This window comes from Perca flavescens, chromosome 3 (genome assembly GCF_004354835.1).
Source record: "Perca flavescens isolate YP-PL-M2 chromosome 3, PFLA_1.0, whole genome shotgun sequence".
Classification (NCBI taxonomy): domain Eukaryota; kingdom Metazoa; phylum Chordata; class Actinopteri; order Perciformes; family Percidae; genus Perca; species Perca flavescens.
The window spans coordinates 6,415,243-6,434,400 of record NC_041333.1 but is presented as its reverse complement, the minus strand read 5'-3'; the positions used below and the strand labels follow the sequence as shown (position 1 = coordinate 6,434,400).

Below are 19,158 nucleotides of genomic sequence, written 5' to 3'. Positions count from 1 at the left end.
TAAGTAAAGTAAAAAGTATCGGTAGCGGCGATACTAGCCCTGTATTTACTTGGTATCGGATCGATTCAAAAATTTCCAGTATCACCCACCCCTATCTCGGAGTCATCTCCCTCCGCTATTTCAGACAGGTTAATGCAAAGCAAATCATTCCGCCCAAGTACTATATTCTTCCGCCTGAGAATATAGGTCCCACTTTGTTTACGGTTAGAAGATGGCTGTGTCTCATGTTTCATTGTTTTTTGTACACGCTGTGACTCTACAAATCACAACATGTAAATAGGAACATGTTGGCGTTATTTTTCACTTTTGTCACAATTCGGAGCAGTAGGATTTAGAGCATGTTGAACATGATTCTGAAACAGAAACATCTTTATAGGAGTTTCTTGAAGGAAATGACTGTAAAGCTATTTTAGTGATGGAAACCAGCTTTACACGCCGCAACAAGCTGTTTAGAGGACCTTGAACATGATTCTGACATAAAAACATCTTGATGAGCACTTCTGGTAGGAAATGACTGACAAGCTATTTGAGACATGGAAACTAGCTTTACACGCCACAGGAAGCTGTTAGAGCACCTTACACATGATTCTGACATAGAAACTTCTTTTATAAGAGATTCTTGAAGGAAATGACTGTAGTGCTTTTTAGTGATGGAAACAAGCTTTACACGCCACAAGAAGCTGTTTAGTGCTCCTTGAACATGATTCTGAAACAGAAACATCTTTATAGGAGTTTCTTGAAGGAAATGACTGTAAAGCTATTTTAGTGATGGAAACAAGCTTTACACGCCACAGAAAGCTGTTTAGAGCATGGTAAACATGATTCTGACATAGAAACTTCCTTTTTAAGAGATTATTGAAGGAAATGACTGTAATGCTATTTTAGAGATGGAAACAACTGTACAAGCCGCAAGAAGCTGTTTAGAGCATCTTACACATGATTCTGACATAGAAACTTCCTTTATAAGAGATTCTTGAAAGAGTGAATGTAGTGCTTTTTGAGTGATGGAACCAAGCTTTACACGCCACAACAAGCTGTGCAGAGCATGTTGAACATGATTCTGACATAGAAACTTCCTTTATAAGAGATTCTTGAAGGAAATGACTGTAATGCTATTTTATGATGGAAACAAGCTTTACTCGCCGCAACAACCTGTTTAGAGCACCTTGAACATGATTCTGACATAAAAACATCTTGATAAGCACTTCTGGTAGGAAATGAATGACAAGCTATTTGAGACATGGAAACAAGCTTTATATGCCACAGGAAGCTGTTTAGAGCACATTGAACATGATTCTGAAACAGAGACATCTTTATAGGAGTTTCTTGAAGGAAATGACTGTAAAGCTATTTTAGTGATGGAAACAAGCTTTACACACCGCAAGAAGCTGTTTAGAGCACCTTACACATGATTCTGACATAGAAACTTCCTTTATAGAGACATACTTGAAGGAAATGACTTTAGTGCTTTGTAGTGATGGAAACAAGCTTTACACGCCGCAACAAGCTGTCTAGTGCTCCTTGAACATGATTCTGAAACAGAAACATCTTTATAGGAGTTTCTTGAAGGAAATGACTGTAAAGCTGTTTTAGTGATGGAAACAAGCTTTACACGCCGCAAGAAGCTGTTTGGAGCACCTTACACACGATTCTGACATAGAAACTTCCTTTATAAGAGATTCTTGAAGGAAATGACTGACAAGCTATGTCAGATATGGAAACAAACTACACGCCGAAAGTAGCTGTTTGGACCACCAAGAGATTCTTGAAGGAAATAACTGTAATGCTATTTTAAATATGTCAACAACTGTACAAGCCGCAAGAAGCTGTTTAGAGCACCTTACACATGATTCTGACATAGAAACTTCCTTTATAAGAGATTCTTGAAGGAGTGAATGTAGTGCTTTTTGAGTGATGGAACCAAGCTTTACACGCCACAACAAGCTGTGCAGAGCACATTGAACATGATTCTGAAACAGAAACATGATGATTAGGAGTTTCTTGAAGGAAATGACTGTAAAGATATTTTAGTGATTTAAAAAAGCTTTACACGCTGCAAGAACCTGTATAGAGCACCTTACACATGAGTCTGACATAGAAACTTCCTTTATAAGAGATTCTTGAAGGAAATGACAGTAATGCTATTTTATGATGGAAACAACTTTGCTCGCCGCAACAACCTGTTTAGAGCACCTTACACATGATTCTGACATAGAAACTTCCTTTATAAGAGATTCTTGAAGGAAATGACAGTAATGCTATTTTATGATGGAAACAAGCTTTACTCGCCGCAACAACCTGTTTAGAGCACCTTGAACATGATTCTGACATAAAAACATCTTGATAAGCACTTCTGGTAGGAAATGACTGACAAGGTATTTCAGATATGGAAACAAGCTTTACACGCCACAGGAAGCTGTTTGGAGCACCTTACACATGATTCTGACATAGAAACTTCCTTTATAAGAGATTCTTGAAGGAAAAATGACTGACAAGCTTTGTCAGATATGGAAACAAACTACACGCCTTGAAAAGAAGCTGTTTGGACCACCTTATACATGATTCTGAAAGAGAAACTTCCTTTATAAGAGATTCTTGAAGGAGTGAATGTAGTGCTTTTTTTAGTATTGGAACCAAGCTTTACATCGCCACAACAAGCTGTGCAGAGCACATTGAACATGATTCTGAAACAGAAACATGATGATTAGGAGTTTCTTGAAGGAAATGACTGTAAAGATATTTTAGTGATTAAAAAAGCTTTACTCGCCGCAACAGCTTGTTTAGAGCACCTTAAACATGATTCTGACATAAAAACATCTTGATAAGCACTTCTGGTAGGAAATGAATGACAAGCTATTTGAGACATGGAAACAAGCTTTACACGCCACAGGAAGCTGTTAGAGCACCTTACACATGATTCTGACATAGAAACTTCCTTTATAAGAGATTCTTGAAGGAAATGACTGTAGTGCTTTTTAGTGATGGAAACAAGCTTTACACGCCGCAACAAGCTGTTTAGTGCTCCTTGAACATGATTCTGAAACAGAAACATCTTTATAGGAGTTTCTTGAAGGAAATGACTGTAAAGCTATTTTAGTGATGGAAACAAGCTTTACACGCCGCAAGCAGCTGTTTAGAGCACCTTGAACATGATTCTGACATAAAAACATCTTGATAAGCACTTCTGGTAGGAAATGACTGACAAGGTATTTCAGATATGGAAACAAGCTTTACACGCCACAAGAAGCTGTTTGGACCACCATACACATGATTCTGACATAGAAACTTCCTTTATAAGAGATTCTTGAAGGAAATGACTGACAAGCTATGTCAGATATGGAAACAAACTACACGCCGCAAGCAGCTGTTTAGAGCACCTTGAACATGATTCTCACATAAAAACATCTTGATAAGAACTTCTGGTAGGAAATGAATGACAAGCTATTTGAGACATGGAAACAAGCTTTACACGCCACAGGAAGCTGTTAGAGCACCTTACACATGATTCTGACATAGAAACTTCCTTTATAAGAGATTCTTGAAGGAAATGACTGTAATGCTATTTTAGCTATGTCAACAACTGTACAAGCCGCAAGAAGCTGTTTAGAGCATCTTACACATGATTCTGACATAGAAACTTCCTTTATAAGAGATTCTTGAAGGAGTGAATGTAGTGCTTTTTGAGTGATGGAACCAAGCTTTACACGCCACAACAAGCTGTGCAGAGCACATTGAACATGATTCTGAAACAGAAACATGATGATTAGGAGTTTCTTGAAGGAAATGACTGTAAAGATATTTTAGTGATTTAAAAAAGCTTTACACGCTGCAAGAACCTGTATAGAGCACCTTACACATGAGTCTGACATAGAAACTTCCTTTATAAGAGATTCTTGAAGGAAATGACAGTAATGCTATTTTATGATGGAAACAACTTTGCTCGCCGCAACAACCTGTTTAGAGCACCTTGAACATAATTCTGACATAGAAACTTCCGTTATAAGAGATTCTTGAAGGAAATGACAGTAATGCTATTTTATGATGGAAACAAGCTTTACTCGCCGCAACAATCTGTTTGGAGCACCTTGAACATGATTCTGACATAAAAACATCTTGATAAGCACTTCTGGTAGGAAATGACTGACAAGGTATTTCAGATATGGAAACAAGCTTTACACGCCACAGGAAGCTGTTTGGAGCACCTTACACATGATTCTGACATAGAAACTTCCTTTATAAGAGATTCTTGAAGGAAATGACTGACAAGCTTTGTCAGATATGGAAACAAACTACACGCCGAAAGAAGCTGTTTGGACCACCTTATACATGATTCTGAAAGAGAAACTTCCTTTATAAGAGATTCTTGAAGGAGTGAATGTAGTGCTTTTTGAGTATTGGAACCAAGCTTTACACGCCACAACAAGCTGTGCAGAGCACATTGAACATGATTCTGAAACAGAAACATGATGATTAGGAGTTTCTTGAAGGAAATGACTGTAAAGATATTTTAGTGATTAAAAAAGCTTTACTCGCCGCAACAGCTTGTTTAGAGCACCTTGAACATGATTCTGACATAAAAACATCTTGATAAGCACTTCTGGTAGGAAATGAATGACAAGCTATTTGAGACATGGAAACAAGCTTTACACGCCACAGGAAGCTGTTAGAGCACCTTACACATGATTCTGACATAGAAACTTCCTTTATAAGAGATTCTTGAAGAAAATGACTGTAGTGCTTTTTAGTAATGGAAACAAGCTTTACACGCCGCAACAAGCTGTTTAGTGCTCCTTGAACATGATTCTGAAACAGAAACATCTTTATAGGAGTTTCTTGAAGGAAATGACTGTAAAGCTATTTTAGTGATGGAAACAAGCTTTACACGCCGCAAACAGCTGTTTAGAGCACCTTGAACATGATTCTGACATAAAAACATCTTGATAAGCAGTTCTGGTAGGAAATGACTGACAAGGTATTTCAGATATGGAAACAAGCTTTACACGCCACAAGAAGCTGTTTGGACCACCATACACATGATTCTGACATAGAAACTTCCTTTATAAGAGATTCTTGAAGGAAATGACTGACAAGCTATTTCAGATATGGAAACAAGCTTTACACGCCGCAAGCAGCTGTTTAGAGCACCTTGAACATGATTCTCACATAAAAACATCTTGATAAGAACTTCTGGTAGGAAATGAATGACAAGCTATTTGAGACATGGAAACAAGCTTTACACGCCACAGGAAGCTGTTAGAGCACCTTACACATGATTCTGACATAGAAACTTCCTTTATAAGAGATTCTTGAAGGAAATGACTGTAATGCTATTTTAGCTATGTCAACAACTGTACAAGCCGCAAGAAGCTGTTTAGAGCATCTTACACATGATTCTGACATAGAAGCTTCCTTTATAAAAGATTCTTGAAGGAGTGAATGTAGTGCTTTTTGATTGATGGAACCAACCTTTACACGCCGCAACAAGCTGTTTAGGTGCTCCTTGAACATGATTCTGAAACAGAAACATCTTTATAGGAGTTTTTTGAAGGAAATGACTGTAAAGCTATTTTAGTGATGGAAACAAGCTTTACACGCCACAAGAAGCTGTTTGGAGCACCTTACACATGATTCTGACATAGAAACTTCCTTTATAAGAGATTCTTGAAGCAAATGACTGACAAGCTATGTCAGATATGGAAACAAACTACACGCCGAAAGAAGCTGTTTGGACCACCTTATACATTATTCTGACAGAGAAACTTCCTTTATAAGAGATTCTTGAAGGAAATGACTGTAATGCTATTTTAGCTATGTCAACAACTGTACAAGTCGCAAGAAGCTGTTTAGAGCACCTTACACATGATTCTGACATAGAAACTTCCTTTATAAGAGATTCTTGAAGGAGTGAATGTAGTGCTTTTTGAGTGATGGAACCAAGCTTTACACGCCACAACAAGGTGTGCAGAGAAAAATTGAACATGATTCTGAAACAGAAACATGATGATTAGGAGTTTCTTGAAGGAAATGACTGTAAAGCTATTTTAGTGATGGAAACAAGCTTTACACGCCACAAGAAGCTGTTTGGAGCACCTTACACATGATTCTGACAAAGAAACTTCCCTTATAAGAGATTCTTGAAGCAAATGACTGACAAGCTATGTCAGATATGGAAACAAACTACACGCCGAAAGAAGCTGTTTGGACCACCTTATACATTATTCTGACAGAGAAACTTCCTTTATAAGAGATTCTTGAAGGAAATGACTGTAATGCCATTTTAGCTATGTCAACAACTGTACAAGTCGCAAGAAGCTGTTTAGAGCACCTTACACATGATTCTGACATAGAAACTTCCTTTATAAGAGATTCTTGAAGGAGTGAATGTAGTGCTTTTTGAGTGATGGAACCAAGCTTTACACGCCACAACAAGCTGTGCAGAGCACATTGAACATGATTCTGAAACAGAAACATGATGATTAGGAGTTTCTTGAAGGAAATGACTGTAAAGATATTTTAGTTTTTTAAAAAAGCTTTACACGCAGCAAGAAGCTGTTTAGAGCACCTTACACATGACTGACATAGAAACTTCCTTTATAAGAGATTCTTGAAGGAAATGACTGTAGTGCTTTTTAGTGACGGAAACTAGCTTTACACGCCGCAACAAGCTGTTTAGTGCTCCTTGAACATGATTCTGAAACAGAAACATCTTTATAGGAGTTTTTTGAAGGAAATGACTGTAAAGCTACTTTAGTGATGGAAACAAGCTTTACACGCCACAAGAAGCTGTTTGGAGCACCTTACACATGATTCTGACATAGAAATTTCCTTTATAAGAGATTCTTGAAGGAGTGAATGTAGTGCTTTTTGAGTGATGGAACCAAGCTTTACACGCCACAACAAGCTGTGCAGAGCACATTGAACATGATTCTGAAACAGAAACATGATGATTAGGAGTTTCTTGAAGGAAATGACTGTAAAGATATTTTAGTGATTTAAAAAAGCTTTACACGCTGCAAGAACCTGTATAGAGCACCTTACACATGAATCTGAAAGAGAAACTTCCTTTATAAGAGATTCTTGAAGGAAATGACTGTAATGCTATTTTAGCTATGTCAACAACTGTACAAGCCGCAAGAAGCTGTTTAGAGCACCTTACACATGATTCTGACATAGAAACTTCCTTTATAAGAGATTCTTGAAGGAAATGACTGTAATGCTATTTTAGCTATGTCAACAACTGTACAAGCCGCAAGAAGCTGTTTAGAGCACCTTACACATGACTTTGACATAGAAACTTCATTTATAAGAGATTCTTGAAGGAAATGACTGTAGTGCTTTTTAGTGATGGAAACAAACTACACGCCGCAACAAGCTGTTTAGTGCTCCTTGAACATGATTCTGAAACAGAAACATCTTTATAGGAGTTTCTTGAAGGAAATGACGTAAAGCTATTTTAGTGATGGAAACAAGCTTTACACGCCGCAAGCAGCTTTTTAGAGCACCTTGAACATGATTCTGACATAGAAACTTCCTTTATAAGAGATTCTTGAAGGAGTGAATGCAGTGCTTTTTGAGTGATGGAACCAAGCTTTACAACAAGCTGTGCAAAGCACATTGAACATGATTCTGAAACAGAAACATGATGATTAGGTGTTTCTTGAAGGAAATGACGGTAAAGATATTTTAGTGATTTAAAAAAGCTTTACACGCAGCAAGAAGCTGTTTAGAGCACCTTACACATGACTCTGACATAGAAACTTCCTTTATAAGAGATTCTTGAAGGAAATGACAGTAATGCTATTTTATGATGGAAACAAGCTTTACTCGCCGCGAGCAGCTGTTTAGAGCACCTTGAACATGATTCTGACATAAAAACATCTTGATAAGCACTTCTGGTAGGAAATGAATGACAAGCTATTTGAGACATGGAAACAAGCTTTACACGCCACAGGAAGCTGTTAGAGCAACTTACACATGATTCTGACATAGAAACTTCCTTTATAAGAGATTCTTGAAGGAAATGACTGTAGTGCTTTTTAGTGATGGAAACAAGCTTTACACGCCGCAACAAGCTGTTTAGTGCTCCTTGAACATGATTTTGAAACAGAAACATCTTTATAGGGTTTTTTTTAAGGAAATGACTGTAACGCTATTTTAGTGATGGAAACAAGCTTATGCCGCAAGCAGCTGTTTAGAGCACCTTGAACATGATCCTGACATAAAAACATCTTGATAAGCACTTCTGGTAGGAAATGAATGACAAGCTATTTGAGACATGGAAATTAGCTTTACACGCCACAGGAAGCTGTTAGAGCACCTTACACATGATTCTGACATAGAAACATCTTGATAAGCACTTCTGGTAGGAAATGAATGACAAGCTATTTGAGACATGGAAACAAGCTTTACACGCCACAGGAAGCTGTTAGAGCACCTTACCCATGATTCTGACATAGAAACTTCCGTTATAAGAGATTCTTGAAGGAAATGACAGTAATGCTATTTTATGATGGAAACAAGCTTTACTCGCCGCAACAACCTGTTTAGAGCACCTTGAACATGATTCTGACATAAAAACATCTTGATAAGCACTTCTGGTAGGAAATGAATGACAAGCTATTTGAGACATGGAAACTAGCTTTACACGCCACAGGAAGCTGTTAGAGCACCTTACCCATGATTCTGACATAGAAACTTCCTTTATAATAGATTCTTGAAGGAAATGACTGTAGGGCTTTTTAGTGATGGAAACAAGCTTTACACGCCACAAGAAGCTGTTTGGAGCACCTTACACATGATTCTGACATAGAAACTTCCTTTATAAGAGATTCTTGAAGGAAATGACTGACAAGCTATGTCAGATATGGAAACAAACTACACGCCGAAAGAAGCTGTTTGGACCACCTTATACATGATTCTGACATAGAAACTTCCTTTATAAGAGATTCTTGAAGGAGTGAATGTAGTGCTTTTGAGTGATGGCTTTACACGCCACAACAAGCTGTGCAGAGCACATTGAACATGATTCTGAAACAGAAACATTATGATTAGGAGTTTCTTGAAGGAAATGACTGTAAAGATATTTTAGTGATTTAAAAAAGCTTTACACGCAGCAAGAAGCTGCCATACATGCCAGACATAGAAACTTCCTTTATAAGAGATTCTTGAAGGAGTGAATGTAGTGCTTTTTGAGTGATGGAACCAAGCTTTACACGCCACTGTAGGATTCTCGTAGGGTACAGATTTGATCATTGGCAAATTATCAAAGATGTTTTATCAATATTAATAAAGTTATGAATATGGTTATTAATAACTTTATCAAATCGACAAACAATCAAAAACGGGGCACCACCCTGCAAGTCAGGGACCAATAATCAAACTATGGAACAGTCTCATTCTGTGGTAATCCTTTAAAAAGGAATTAAAGGAAGGGGTGAATCCAAGCACGGACCTGATCGACCAGCAATTATTACAACAAGTACACAAATAATCACAAGCAACTGCTAATTAAGCATAATAAGATTTATTAACGTCACAATTATCGGTAGCTAATCAAAAATCCTTCAATAATAAACTTCTTTACAATATCACAACCAAAAACAAAGCAAAAACAAAGCAACGCAGCATGGACACGTCTGTGGCTGTGTGTGTGTGTGAGAGGGAATGAGTGAAAAGGGAGGGGCGGTGTCGATCGTAGTTCTAACACATCAAACAACTCCAAAAATGGCTACTCCTGTGAGCTGCACAAACTATTTAGCCTCAAGAGGGCGGTAGTGGTGCTGGGTGCACGGGCAGGGAGTGAAGAAGCCGGGGGTTGCTAGGCAACGCGCACGCTTAGCTGGTATGGCGGCTAGTTCCTGTGTTAGCTCTATACCAACGTAAGCCAATTCCACGTGTGAAGCTAGCCTACAGCGTTAGCTCGGGAGCTACGCGGCTAGCCTGTGTCGTGTGTGTGTGTGTGTGTGTGTTAGAGAGTGAGAAGAAAGAGAAGAAGAGTAAAGAAAAAAGGGGGCACTCTGATCTTTAGTTATCGATAATGACCCAGTTCCCCTCAGCCACTCAGGTCTGGGCTAACGTGTGGTTTAGGACAGACTGAGACTTTGTTTTGCTGAGGAGAACGTCACTATAACTAATTCAGTGACTAACAGCTGATTTTCGCGATTCTATCGCAGACAGTAACTAAACTCCTGAAAGGAGTGATTTAAGCAGGTAGCGATTACAGTTATACCCAGCTACTTAACACAACATAAATCAACGAGTATAGTGATCAATTTATACATTCACAGACAAGATTAATAATCACATATGGACCAGTACATGATTAAATCAGATCACATTAATGGCAACAATGGTAGCGAACCCCTTTTGCTCATTAATAAACACACTACTTATCTCTGCCCAGACGTAAGCCTTCTTACGGTGTGTTCAGTCCGTTTGTTTCTGTCCAGAAATGAAACGGAACGGGTCCCTGGCGCTCGTCAGCGGCCACGGAGAAACTTCCCTCCAAAAAAGCAGCAAGGGGCAAGTTTAGTCGACTTTGAGAAGAAAAACGTTGTTTCCTTCTCACTGCAGATATGAAAACACTGGTGTGTTTTCAAGGATCCACCGAAATAAAATCCACTCTCTCCAGAAAATGGAAGTTTAACACAAGCGCTTGCGCGCCTCCTTTCAGCAACTGAGTTGCAAGTGATGACGGGGGAGTTTCCTAGGGTCAGGTTATTTATAGGTTAAAACCCACCTGCTGTGTTTATGGTCCCGCTGAACCAATAGGAAGACTCAAAACTCTTGAAAGGGTGAAAACTACACTTTTGTAGTCATTTGACTTCCTGCCAGTTGTGAGGAGTTTCCCTTATGGCTGGCTTTTCGCATAGAGGTGTGAATTACCCCGGCTTTGGGGTTTACATGGAGGCCAAGATTCCTTTGTCTTGGTCACATGTTCCTTTGTCTCTGAGCACATGTGTGTCCTGTATCCAGAGGTCAGTTTATTCTGAGGCCTTTTGGTTAAAATCAGATTTAACCAAACTCTTGGTCCCCAACAGTCCCCCTTTTTGCTCTGAAGAGCAGTTGGTCCCCGGTCTTTGGAGCAAACCAAGGACCATACAGTTCATGGGAGAAAAGGTTAAACTGATATCAACATAGTCCATGCCTTCCTGGGAATGAGAGGCAATGAGAGGCAAGTTCATAATGTTCATATGTTGACTGAGGCTACAGTGTCTGGGCAGACAAAATAAGGCAGTTGTCTGGGCAGACAAAATTCTAACTGTAGCTAAACAACAACTGTTTACAAAACACAATCCTTAACATAATAGGTAAGTAATGAATTATCCCTTGTGCAATCATTGTAGTTATTTCAATATGACATTAACCCAAAATATAGTGAAACAAAAACAAATGAAGGAAGATAGGAAAGGAAAGTGAAGTAGTTAGGGGTTAACAGGTTCACTCAAGAAAAGAATTGGGGTTCACCAGTGTATGTACATGTGACTGTGTGCATGTACCTGTGGACTGGTGCATGTATGTTTTAATGTCAAAACAAATACTTAATGCAGACTCTAGTCTGTATACATTCTGTCTTCTGATGCGTAGGTAAATAAAATTGAGTCCTATCTCTCATTCTTATGAGCTACGTAAATTTTGAATTGCACTGCCAAGACTATACGTCAGATGTACCTGTGAAGATCGCACAATACGGTTAGTAGCAGATTTCTGGGTCTACAACAAGGCTTGAGTTTGTTGAAAGAGATTCCTTCTCTACCGATGCTTCGCATTAAATCTCTCGCTACTAGTACCTGGTTGTGTTTCTGTGACACCTGACAGTCTAAAGCATGCCCTGGGTTCTTGAGGAACAGAATGGAACTAACAGTAAACGGTATCCTGAAAAGAATTTTACTACCGAAGCTCTGAGATAGTTTGATTACTGTTTGAAAAGTTTAGGATGGAAGTGCATGTCAACAGAGTGAGGTGAGGCATGCAGCTATCCCTACGACTCAACTGGTTTGAGTCTTATCCTCTTGGGGGGAAAACCTCCCTCCCCCTTTCCAGGTGCAGAAGCTGCTCTTCTCCTGGGAGTGAGGACCACATGGGGAGTTGGTGTGACTGAACGTGTGGTTCAGGAGCGGGACAGTGGTTGTCACGGCTGTGCAGTTGGGTGCTGAGAGGCATTCAACCCACATGGTGAGGCTGCACGTGACGATCAGGAGGTACTGGGTACCTCGCCCAGTTCTGGTAACTGGGCCGATTTACCTGGAGGTGGGGCCATAAATGTATGACCCCCTTTCCCTGGAGTACAGAGAAGGCGCCTGCTCCAGCCACCTTGAAGAGAGTCTGCAGGGACTCTGAAGAAAGGCAGTGGTTTTGCTGTGCAAAAGCTGGAGGCGGGTCAGGTGGGCGCAAGTGATGGTGCAAGTCTGGCCTGACGGCAAGATTCTTTGGCCAAAGTGATATGGGCACGTCTGTTGGCATGGCGCCATAAAAGGGTGCACCTTTAACCATACAGGTGTGGCACGGTGCGTCGCTGTTGTTCAGTGAGCAAAGGAAAGACCTGTGAGGGTTGGAAAAGTCAAGGTTGCCAGACTTGCGGCGGCTGTGTGCTCACCGGCGGCAAAGAAAAGTCAGAGCCAGGGTCAGGCTCTGGAAGAATCATGGCCATTTGCTCATGAATGATGGTGACTTGTCCGTCTGGGGCTGGCAGGCTGCCTGCAGGATCAAGTGGCCTCAGGGTTTTGACCTGGGCCTGACTGTGTCCCCGGTGGCTGTCAGCGAGTGGGCCCGGCCTCAGTTGGTTGTGACCGCTGCCCAAGTCTTCTGTGTCACTCACACAGATGAGACCAGGATGCACCAGAGTCATCCTCTGGGGTGTGATATCGACCAAAACTGGTTTTGTAATGGGCGGTTTATCAGGCAGGTAGCTGGGAATGCTACCACTAAATGCTACGCCTAATACTGGTGTACTGAGGGGAAGCATTGGTTTAACGACTTCTGCAGAAGTGTTAGAATGTGTCTGACTTATTCTGGAGACGCAGTCCAGCAGGGCTAGGGGGCTCACGCCCCCTTTTTCCCCTGCTGTGGTATCTGTACCGTGGGCGATGCCTTTGTGGGCAAGGTCTCCCCAGGACGTCAGGGGAGGGGTTTGTGAGGCGCTAGGCGTTGTGGTTTCAGGGAGCACTCTGGGCTCCTTTAAGTTACCTCCCTGGTCTAGTTCTGCTGATGACAAATCAGTTTCAGGCCCCTTTGAGGAGTCTGACAGTTCTGCTGGATACAGACCTTGTTTTGCGGAGTGGAGCACCTGTTTCCAGCAAACGGCCCGATAGAGGCTCTTGATAACTCTCACCTATAACCAGCTCTGACACCTCCCTACTGGAGTACACTAGGCTGCTAGCCGTGGTCTCTGAGTAGACCGAAGTGACTGGAGGCTCCGAGGGGAGCCAAGTAGGTTCATCCAGGTCAGCTGGACCATTGGATGTGGTAGGAAGGTCAGGCTCAGGGTCAAAGGCAGCATCACGTGCTTCTTGGACGTGTGAAGGTGTCAGCATACTTACCCGTTCCGTTGGGTCACACCGGTCACTCTGTCGTAGTTGGAGAGTATCATGCAGCCAAGGCTCGATCAGATCATGTCTCTGGAGCCGGCGGGGGTTGTTCAGAACAGGAGAATCATAGTCACTCGGTTGAGGACGGCTCCTCCCCTTTGGCAGTGGGGATGGAGTCTGATCAAAGCGGGATGGCGAGCTTTGTGGCTCGCACCGTTTGTCAGTGGACGGAACTCTGATTCTACCTGTGTTCTTCTGATGTTGCAAGACATTCCTCCCCCTTTTGGCAGGGGGGTGGTAATCTCTCCTCCGAGGGGGAGGAGAAGAAGAAGAAGAAGGGTCTCTCCTCCGGGAAGGTGAAGAAGAGGGTTTTCTCCGCCAAGGTAGCAGAGATGAACAAGATCGGTCTCTCCGAGTAGGAGGACGAGAAGAAGAGGAACAAGAATGGTCTCTTCTCTGGGAAGAAGACAAGTGGGTTTTTCGCCGAGGTGGCGGAGAGAAATGGTGTCTCTGACTGTGAGGAGACCAAGGAGGAGGAGAATAGAACGCTGTTCTTTGCTTGGCACGCCGGAGCTGTGCCGAGAGGTCCTCGCGGCTCTCCTCTAACCGGGGGACCTCATCACGCCTGGCTTGGACTCTCTGTCTAAGCCAGGCTGTTTTGCGCTGCTCAGCTTCATAGCTGTCTTGCTTGGAGGACAGCGCGTTGCCGATGGGTTCGGCTCTGATAGATTAGCACCAATTGGCCAAGCAAGCCTTGTATGCTAGCTTTTGGCATCCAAGACGGCTGTGCCCTGTAAGCCAATAGTTCATGGAGTATTTCATCGCAGGTAGTTTCATAACCATCACGGTTATTCTCTTCAGAGTCTAGGATGAGACAAGCGACCACATTCTGCAGGACTTTGTCGGTCGGCTCGTCGGAAGCTTTCACTTCCAGCCTCTGGTACTCAAAGCGACTCATTTTACCTCTAGTAAAGAGATTGTACCAGGGCTCAATTCTTTTGTGGTGACAAAGGAAAATTAACTGTGAACAAGTTGATTCAAGGAGCAGGTGAAAGGCTTAACCTGTAGTTCCTTTAGTTTTAAGTGTTGACTGCTAATTAAGCTTATTACTACCATTTACCACCAACCCAATTCTATTGGGTAGTCGCAGAGGTCCACCAGTTCCGGCGCGTAATAGCTGTTACTGTCAAAAATCTGAGTGTTAGTATTCATAACTTTAAGATCGAGTAGAGCGTGAAAATCTTGACTGCTAACTAAGCTAATTACTACCATTTACCACCAACCCGATCGTGTCAGGTGGCCGTAGAGGCCCGGACACCTCAGTTGAGTAATAGCCGTTACTGTCAAGGGTTAAAGTAGAGCGTGAAATTTTTTTTTTTTAAACAAGGTATTCAACGCTCGCACGGGGCGTTAAATATGTTGCGGGAAAATTATAATTTTCAAAAATACAAAAATTTTATTTTTCAAAAAAAAAAATAATATTCAAAAATTATGGATTATTATGTATAATTATTGTAACAACGCTGGTTCTAACAGGCCTCACACGGGGCACCATTATGTAGGATTCTCGTAGGGTACAGATTTGATCATTGACAAATTATCAAAGATGTTTTATCAATATTAATAAAGTTATGAATATGGTTATTAATAACTTTATCAAATCGACAAACAATCAAAAACGGGGCACCACCCTGCAAGTCAGGGTCTCATTCTGTGGTAATCCTTTAAAAAGGAATTAAAGGAAGGGGTGAATCCAAGCACGGACCTGATCTATGGAGCTAAAAGAGTCTCAATAAAGATAAATGCACACACTACATTCACACATGCACACACAGGATTCATACATGCACACACAGGATACACAAATGCGCACAAAATTCACAAATACACAAAAAAAATTTAAAAAGCACAGAAGATTCACAAATGCACAGAAAATTCACAAATGCACAGAAAATTCATAAATGCACAGAAAATTACGGTTATATAAATTATTAAACGGTTAACGATGCTAGGGTGAGACAGGCTATGAGAAGGTGATCCATTTAACTTATTTCTACATTTGCTAGTAAAGTATAAAGAGATGCCATAGTACCCCATCTAACTGTTCATAAGAACAGTTAGATGGGGTGCCCTTTGTCTGGTAGGGTTGGGAATCTGAACTCCAAAACTAATTTTATTCTGGGTTGGGGCGGGGGGTTGTTCCATGCAGGTGCTGGGCTTGTCCCAAACTTTTCATTTCAATTAGCTTAACTGGCATGAATTTTTAGGTGAAGAATGTTGCTAAAGCAGAAATTCACATAAAAATGGACATTTGATGCTTAAGAAAAGATTAATCAGTCCACCAAAGTTTTTGGTACATAGATAAAGCGTCATGTATTGTCTATTAAGTGACACATGTTCACTTTACTGACAGTGAGTAATATTCTTCTGACACAAATATGTTCCCCCAAGGAGATGCAGCAGTGGGTGATGGTGTCAACAGACATGTTTTGTCAATGGCCATGCAGAAATTGAAAACTGGCTTCAGAATAAATTTAGGTTTGTATATGTGTGTGTAATGTCATCAAATGAGGGAATAGTATTGACATGTAAACTCTACTTTAAATAAACGATATGTTCTAACTTAATCTAAATGAACCTCCAAAGACAGATTTGGGTCTAACTGTGATCAAGCATGTTTTTAATCCTAATTCTCAATGTTTCTTGACTTTTTTTTTTTTTTTTATATTAAGGCTCTGCTGCTTCTACAACCCTTTTTGAGGGGGAAAAAGACCATCGGGTTCCCTCTGCAGCTGTTATCCTGCGGGAAAGCAACCTATTTGAGATGGCAGGTCGTATGATGGGTCATTCTTTCCTGCATGGTGGGTTCAGCTTCTCTGGACTCAGTTTGCCTGTGGTGACCCTATTGACTGGTGAGAGCATTGACACTGCAGCAGCAGCTCTGACACTGGAGGACTGTCCTGATATTGACCATCGTGAAACAATTGGTTTGGTGAGTAACTTGGTTACGCATTGCATTTATATGAATTACTACATTTTTGTTCATGTCACACACGTGGCTGTGCTGAGACATTTTGTGATTTCCAAAGCTTTTCATGTCTGTTATTTACTCCAGATGTTATTTATTTTTATTGTACACTTTGCCTTTTTGTGGATTGCCTGGTGATTGCCTTTTGTGAATGTGTACCTGCTTTAGCTGAAGAATGGTGAACTTACTGCAGAAGAAAACACCAAAGTGACTGATCTTTGCCTGTCCTGGGATCTTCCATTTCCAACCTCCACCAATCGTGTCTGGCTGTTCCAGGAACTGCTTTCACATGCAGTAATTATTTTATAAATTACCTTGTTAGTATTTATATTGGAGGTTGGCCATGTAACTCATGTTACATCTGTGCCTACAGTCTCTTTCCTATAAAATAGTTACCTTCTGTCCTGTCAATTCTGTCTGCAGGTACTTCACCGTGTTAAACAGCCAATTAAACAAATACGGAAAGGCCTTAAACAAACAGGAATCTGGCCACTTCTTTCTGATAGGCCAGATGTCCACCCCTTCATTTTCCCAAGGGAGTCAAGTGAGGAGCTTAACCCACAGGTAAAGCCTAGTTCACACTACACAATTTTTAGCCCAATTTGCAGCTTGTCGATCGTCAGTGATCGATCGGCGTTTGGCAGCTATGTGTGAACTACTCAACGACTCATCAAAATGGCACCCCGACACATCGCCAACACCAGCCAGATATCTAGCATGAGAAATATCTGGAGAAGTTGGCCAACTCAACATCCACATCCAGCCATTGAGAGCAAGCAGCTACTTTTTCACTGCAAAACACTTTTTACTCCCCTCCAGCGCTCTGTAGCTCAGACATCTAAAATGAAAGGTTTATTTTAGTCATGTTAAAGTTGTGTTACTTATGTGACAGAAATAGATTGTTCATTCATAAAAAGATCACTACAATTTTGAGATCACTTTGCAACATTTATTAAAAGTTTCAATCCTGACATGATAGGTTTATATTTGATCCCTTGTAGACCGTGATCCAGAACATTACCTGGCCACAACCTAACTTTGACAGCGACGAGGATGAGGACGACACTGTTCCATTGGAGAAAATCAGTCTTGTCACTGGATTTTTGAGAAAATTCATAGAGGAAGGTAATACTGTAAATGGTCTTTATTTCCTTATTTTTCATTCTCCTCTTAATTCACACAATTGTTTCCTCATAACAATCCCAGTTGCTACAATAATAAAGTGGTTCTTCATATTTACCACGTTTTATGTACATTTGTGTTTCATTTTATCTCCGTGTGAGCTAGTTTACTGTTTTATTGTCAAATTGTCAAATGTTTCTGTCCCTCCTCTTTGTCTGCTGTGTGCTTTACAACAGCACAGGGATAGAAGATGTGAATGTTTGACAGAAACAGTAAAGCCCAGCTCACACTGAGATGAAAAGAAACAAATGCACATAAAATTGGTAAATTAAACGTCATACTTTGTTTACATTCCACAGTATTTACAGCAGCATTTAAAGTAATCCTTTTGATGTTCTAAACTAGGAGAGGAAGAGACTACAAGGATTTTACTTTTGTAAAGTAAGTTCAGCACTGATATTTGGAAGTGTACAATTTTCTCTTCCATAGCGCCACCAGATGTGCTGCGTCACCTGATGAAGTTTTGGGTGGGGTGGGAACTGCCAACAACAAAACTCAATGTTGAGGTTGTAACCTCAACTTATCCAGTGGCTCTCACCTGCTTCTTCAAGTTGAAGCTCCCCAGCCACTACCAGACCTACAAGATTTTTCACCAGGACTTGATGATGGCCCTCAGTTCCATAAGTTCTGGCTTTGGACTTGTGTAGGTATAAATGTCATCAACTTCTTGCACTCAGTCACTCTTTTGAAATGGAGTCACTTAAAAGGGCAATTCCTGCTAATTTATACGGTGGCCGAGACGGTTCAACACAAATACAAAAGCCACACCACAAACACAAAAACTAAAACACAAATACAAAAGCTACAACACAAACGCAAAAGCCACAACACAAACGCAAAAGCTACAACACAAACGCAAAAGCCAAAACACAAACGCAAAAGCTACAACACAAACGCAAAAGCCACAACACAAACGCAAAAGCCACAACACAAATGCAAAAACTAAAACACAAATACAAAAGCTACAACACAAACGCAAAAGCCACAACACAAACGCAAAAGCTACAACACAAACGCAAAAGCCAAAACACAAACGCAAAAGCTACAACACAAACGCAAAAGCCACAACACAAACGCAAAAGCCACAACACAAATGCAAAAACTAAAACACAAATACAAAAGCTACAACACAAACGCAAAAGCCACAACACAAACGCAAAAGCCACAACACAAATGCAAAAACTAAAACACAAATACAAAAGCTACAACACAAGCACAACACAAAGCAAAAGCTACAAAAGCACAACACAAAAGCCAAGCAACACAAACGCAAAAGCCACAACACAAACGCAAAAGCTACAACACAAACGCAAAAGCCACAATATAAATACATAAGCTGGAAGCTTAAGCATGTGGTTGACAAACGGAGCCGGAGGAGGAAAGTTCTTGTTTGTTTGAGAAGTAAGTGAAACATGGTTCCTT

General features: G+C 40.8%; 1 protein-coding gene across 1 annotated transcript; it reads left to right on the top strand.

The window, feature by feature from the left end:
* The first annotated feature begins 15,693 nt into the window (after positions 1–15,693).
* Positions 15,694–18,454, top strand: LOC114553073 (G2/M phase-specific E3 ubiquitin-protein ligase-like). The gene is made up of 6 exons (XM_028574171.1): positions 15,694–16,064; positions 16,259–16,518; positions 16,723–16,848; positions 16,978–17,118; positions 17,556–17,679; positions 18,166–18,454. The coding sequence occupies exons 1-6, from the start codon at positions 15,965–15,967 to the stop codon at positions 18,381–18,383; spliced, it is 969 nt and encodes a 322-aa protein (XP_028429972.1). The 5' UTR covers positions 15,694–15,964; the 3' UTR covers positions 18,384–18,454.
* The last annotated feature ends 704 nt before the right edge of the window (positions 18,455–19,158 follow it).